The following is a 6,281-nucleotide window of genomic DNA, read 5'->3' as shown; positions in this document are numbered from 1 at the left end:
GTCCTCGTCCGTTACCACCCCCTGCCCTAGTCCTGCCCTGTTGGGGGCGTCTCTGTTTCCTAGGATGTGGACACTCACTTCAGTCACTTTGGTAATGTCTCCTCCCCGCAGTTGAAACACGCCCAACTCTCTCACGGCACCGGATCTTCTCTGTTTCACTTTGGCAATGGTCTGTGAAACTGCTGATCCTGGTCTCTGTTCCCCCTGGCTTTCTGTCACAGTCTTATCAGTCCCTCTGTACACCAGTCTGGCTGAGAAGTCTCTAGTCTGTTAACACCTTTGGTAACAACCCATTACAAAACAGCTGTCAAGTGCATTACATGTACACTACACTGTCAGGTCATCCCCCATGTGTCCAAAAGCTGTAACCAGTGGAACTCTTCTAACTGTTCAGGTCTCTGCTTTATCTCATCTACACACATGGGATTCTCCCATAAATATCTCTAGCCCAGCGTTCTGCGCTACCTATAAAGTTCTGGCCAGACTGCAGTGTCTCAACAAAAGCCAGGGACACTTAAATGAAGTGTTGGTGCTTAGTCAAAAAGGAAACAAATGTCATAGGCTCTGTCATAGAGTTGGGGGCTCTGTCCTTACTTAGTCTGTTCATGGAGGACACAGAGAAATCTGCACCGTCTTATCAATCTCAAGCAGAATTCTCTCCAAGGTCACACACACTGCCTGTGAGCATAACACAGACACAGCATTCCAATCCAAAAGAGCCCAGATTTGGAGCCCCCGCCATCTCCATTTTCAACGTACAGGAGATGTTATAAAAATCACTTCTAAGCCACAGGATTTTTTTCTTTTAATCATCAGAATCAAATAAGTTTTATCGGGACATTAATAAAACAAACAACTTCCCACTCCAAGAATCCTCTTAGCAGAAATCTAGAATTAGTGAAAATATTCACCTGTGCCGGCTTTTATTCCAGACATGTATCAAGATTCTCCAAGGTGCTCAGCTGCTAAACTACAACAAAGACCAGTTGTTTTCTACAACTATTGTCCTCAATCAGCCTTTATGGCTGCCAACAGAGTACAGTCATAGGTAATTAACTTCAGAGAAAATAAACTGTTCTAAGATGGCCGCCACTGAAGATTGGTAGGGCGTGTCATCTTCTCTAACCACTAGGTACAGGGGTGTGACTAGTGACATGGTCTGGGGAGAAACTGGGGGCATCACAATAAGTGGTCTCTCCTGACTCCCTGAATCCACACCTCTGCTGATTTGGGTTAAGGGGGTGGAGTCTAAGAGGGTGCTAGTCCGGATCCTAGACGGCATATTTTTTTCCTTTATACAGGGAGGAAAATACATAAAATCTTCTTCAATTCTCTCCACATCAAAAACTTTGAAATGTCGCTTATCACCCGTCTATCTCTTCAGCGGGCTCTCCTCCTCCTTCTGTCACTCTGTCCTGGTCCATCAGTAGTCACTGGTCTAAGTCTTTAGTAATCAACCCCATCCACTTTCCTTTCCATCACAGTATACTTTCACAACCAACTGTCTACTTACATCAAGCCAACCTTCTGCCTGGGTTGTCACTTTTTGTCTTTGAGCCAGCCACCATTTTCATCAAGTGCTGTCTCCCACCTCTGCACACTCAGGGGATCATCTACCATACCCAAAAACTTCAATACCTCATGACTTCCTTTCACCCACTCTTTACCTTTCCTTTGTGACACTATGTCAGTTTTCTTTTTAGGTCTGCAATGACAAGCTACATTGTTACTTTGCTCACTACCCATATTGTGACCTGTGAAATACCTGTTTTGTTCAAGGACTATAGATATCCTCCGTAATTATAGCTCTGGACTACAAATTAAGTAGTACAAATTAGAGACCTTCACACAATGTTTCAGAAATCAAGGAGTTAACGCTCAACCGTAAAATCTCTGTCAGTGTCCCAGAGACTCTACTGTCCCTTACCGCATCACGGGGACGATCCCAATCCCGGAGGAAAGGTTCGTAAACCTGGCCAGGGTTTGTCTCTGCAAACTTCCAGATTCTTTTGGGTTTATGTCGTCGGACGGATTCGGACAACACCCAGGATTTAACATCTCAAATTACAAGACATGCACTCACATACACCGGGAAGGAGGTGAACTCCGGCGCACCTCAGCGGGGAAGCCACACATGCAAGATCTCGGGTGCACGATCTTGGTGAATCGCGCTGGACTTCATCTTCATCGGACCGTCCGGATCGGGGATTGCGACAGGACCGGGTAAGTAAATGTGCCTCACTGTCCTTACTGAAGAATAGCTCAAGACAAAAACCTTTATTTTTGGCACTGAGACATGTATATGGAAAATCATAAGGCGCTTTGCATAGAGTGGGTAAGTACATGAGCAGGCAATACTATTGGGTGGTTTGATCCCGGAAATGCAACACAATTGGATGTAAGCACACAAAGGAATGTAGAACCATTGGCTGTCTTCACACATGCCCAAGTGCTCCCCTGAATACCTTCCCCAAGGTGGTGCTAGCGAGTCTGTGTTTTCTACCTTACTTTGTTTGAATAGAAACCCCACCAAAACTTTAGTTTTCACTAGACACGTTATGTGACCAGTGCAATCTCCTTAACACCCTCGTATCCTTGATATTCACCAGGAAACCTCCTACTACTGGAGGAAGAATTGTCCATAATGTCCTGGGATCAGCAAAGAGATACATCTGCTCCTGGTTTCCTCAATTATAGAGTTCCGTATTGGGTTTTCTTTTTTTGCAGCTTTTCTATTTCTTCCTTCTCCTCCTTAGAGAATCCATTGTCCCTTAGACTAGAAGATAAAACAGATCCCTGTGTTATTGATGGGTATGAGGAGGAATCTGTACAATCCTCAATTCTCCGATCCAGGTCCAAATTCCAAATATAAACAGAACATGTATAGTGTGTGTATACGGTACATGTATGGTGTGTGTGTATACGGTACATGTGCAACATCCCCCACCGGGGTCTTCTTGTGGCCTGGAGGCAGCCGGGGCCCAGAATACCGGAGAGGCTGGCGGTTGAGGCCTTACAGTTCTTTATTTAACAGATGACCAATCGGTTAGCAGCAGACTCGTGGAGAGCCAGTCCACAGGAAGGTTACACACAGCCTGGTAGTAGCTTCAGGCTGGCATGGTAGAAATGGAGCCAAGTCCTGCTGATGGATCTCAGCTTTGGGCTTAAGTCTCCAGACCTGCCCTGGGTGCTAGGCAGAGGCCTGAGGCACCTGTGGTTCCTGGTATTAGGAAGCTTGCTGTGGCAGCACTTACATGTCCAGCTCACCATGATTGGACTCTGTAGACTAACCATGTCCTTCCACCCAGCAGGAGTTTATAGACTCCCCTGGTCAGGTATAGCACCCCTCCAATCAACTTCCAGCTTGTTTTACAAGAACATAATTGGACAGTAACCTCTCAGTATTAACTCTCTCCTAGAGGTAGCTTCTGGAAGAGTTGCGTAGGCTCACCAGATAGATCCTGGACCAGGAAAGGACGCTATTCACAACTACCACCTTGTCTATGCAGCGTGTGTGTATACAGTACATGGATGATGCGCGTGTGTGTATACAGTACACGGATGATGCGCGTGTGTGTGTATACAGTACACGGATGATGCGCGTGTGTGTGTATACAGTACACGGATGATGCGCGTGTGTGTGTATACAGTACACGGATGATGCGCGTGTGTGTATACAGTACACGGATGATGCGCGTGTGTGTATACAGTACACGGATGATGCGCGTGTGTGTATACAGTACACGGATGATGCGCGTGTGTGTATACAGTACACGTATAATGAGGAGGGTGAGGAGTGTTTGTCCTATATATGTAAATAATACTCCTCTTATCATTTTTAACCCCTTTGTGACTGATGTTTATTGTTGCCTGAATGGCCAGGGCAATGTGTTGCAGTTTTTGAAATAACAAGATCTTTCGAACACTTTACATATTAAAAATTTTTTTATGACATATGAGATTTTAACTTGATGAGAGTTTTATTAACTTGTCTGGGACCGCCCACTGACTTCAGACGTCAGCGGGTGCAGGTCCTGAGTCTTTAGACATCGCTGCAGTTTTCTACTTCTCCTGCGCTAGCCGCGGGAGCAGGACCTGGTCTCCGGGTGTCTCTAGAGAGCAGAGAGAGGAGGTTCTTTACAGCTTCTCCCTTCTCCGCTCCTCACAGAATCGCTCAGAAGGCCTGCAGTGCAAGGAGGAGCATGACTGCTGGATCTAAAGGGGTTAAACAGAGCTGCTGGGTCTAATTAGACCCAGTCCAGCTATGATCAGAATCCCTGTCACAACTGGGAATAAAATAATAAAATAAAATTTAAAGGGAAAAAAAAAAAAGGGTGAAAAAATGTCCCCAGGGGTCTTTTATGACCTCATGGGGGACATATAAAGTAAAAACATACACAAAAATATAATTAAAAAAAATCCCCCGCTACACTACTTAAAGCATCGCCACAGTCGCCTGTTTGCCCGAGATGGTACATATTATATATTAAACTGACAGAAACAAAATAGGGCATTCATTAATAATGTTCAATTTTAAAAATGTTTAAAAAAAAAAACCTTCTTTCCATGACACACTGCCCGTGGCTAAGCACATTATTCTGTGTAGTGTCATTTGTTAGGCGTTGCTGATGTCTCAGTATCAATTTAATGTTTTATGTTGTTAATGTCTCGTGTTTCTACTTAATAACAATTGATTGTACATGAACTTCTTACTGACATCTGGCAGGTTTTCCTGATTCCTGTTACTTCCTGTGTTACTTGTGGTTTTAGAACTTTATATTATGGTCCTATATTATCACACAGGGGCACATTTACTAAGGGTCTGTACACCGCATTTCCGTCGGGTTTCCCGACTATTTCTGATTTGTGCCTCATTTAACAGGGGTTTTTGGCGCACGCCATCAGATTTTGGCGCAATCATGCTGAGTTTCATGCGACACAAATCGGGGCGTGGCGTGTACTTGGTTCCTATATACATTGTATATTTATAGATTATTAGGGAGAATCTTCCGGAAATAACAGACACAGGAGAGGGATACAAAGTGTCTATTACCCAGAGAAACTTCATTATATCTTATACTTACTATAATCCCTCCAACCTGCGGAGACCGGACAGAGCTTCCAGCAGGACACTGAGGTCAGGACCAGCCAGGCGGTTACCAGACAGGACAAGTATCTTCAGGTCCGGATTATTCCTTATTACAGAAGCCAACGGGACGCAGGACGTGTCTGGGAGATTATTATAACCCAACCTGTAAGAATAAGAGGAGATGTGAGTGAGGTATCCGCAGACTGTATCACACAGCTCAGCAGTATCACACAGGAGAGGATTAGATACACAGCTCAGCAGAATATCCCACTGTGTATCTAATCCCATCCTTTGTGATACTCTCTGCTGAGCTGTGTATCTTATCCAATTATGTGTGATACCGTCTGCTCAGCTGTGTATCTAATCTTATGCTGTCTGATACTGTCTGTTGAGCTGTGTATCTAACTCTTTCCTGTGGGATAGTGTCTGCTGATATTTGTATCTAATCCTATCCTCTGTGATACTGCCTGCTGAGCTGTGTATCTAATCCTATTCTGTGTGATACAGACTGCTGAGCTGTGTATCTAATCCTATCCTGTGTGATACTGCCTGCTGAGCCGTGTATCTAATCCTATCCTGTGTGATACTGCCTGCTGAGCCATGTATCTAATCCTATCCTGTGTGATACTGTCTGCTGAGCTGTGTATCTAATCCTATCCTGTGTGATACTGTCTGCTGAGCTGTGTATCTAATCCTATCCTGTGTGATACTGCCTGCTGAGCTGTGTATCTAATCCTCTCCTGTGTGATACTATCTGCTGAGCTGTGTCTGCTCAGCTGTGTATCTAATCTTATGCTGTCTGATACTGTCTGCTGAGCTGTGTATCTAATCCTATCCTGTGTGATACTGTCTGCTGAGCTGTGTATCTAATCCTGTCCTGTGTGATACTGTCTTCTGAGCTGTATATCTAATCCTCTCCTGTGTGATACTGTCTGCTGAGCTGTGTATCTAATCCTATCCTGTGTGATACTGCTGAGCTGTGCATCTAATCCTCTCCTGTGTGATACTGTCTGCTGAGCTGTGTATCTAATCCTATCCTATGTGATACTGTCTGCTGAGCTGTGTATCTAATCCCATCCTGTGTGATACTGACTGCTGAGCTGTGTATCTAATCCTATCCTGTGTGATACTGTCTGCTGAGCTGTGTATCTAATCCTGTCCTGTGTGATACTGACTGCTGAGCTGTGTATCT

At 44.7% G+C, this 6,281-nt stretch overlaps 1 protein-coding gene across 1 annotated transcript in view; it reads right to left on the bottom strand.

Moving 5' to 3' along the window:
* Positions 1–2,251: 2,251 nt before the first annotated feature.
* The window catches only part of LOC140069256 (NACHT, LRR and PYD domains-containing protein 6-like), a 50,468-nt gene continuing 46,438 nt past the window's right edge, over positions 2,252–6,281 (bottom strand). Inside the window, 3 exon segments of the mRNA XM_072114739.1 lie at positions 2,252–2,720; positions 2,722–2,776; positions 5,085–5,252. Coding sequence (XP_071970840.1) covers positions 2,688–2,720; positions 2,722–2,776; positions 5,085–5,252 — 256 coding nt within the window. The 3' untranslated portion in view covers positions 2,252–2,687.

This window comes from Engystomops pustulosus, chromosome 7 (genome assembly GCF_040894005.1).
Source record: "Engystomops pustulosus chromosome 7, aEngPut4.maternal, whole genome shotgun sequence".
Taxonomy (NCBI): domain Eukaryota; kingdom Metazoa; phylum Chordata; class Amphibia; order Anura; family Leptodactylidae; genus Engystomops; species Engystomops pustulosus.
Note: the sequence above shows the minus strand (reverse complement) of the source record. Positions and strands in the feature narration are given on the sequence as shown.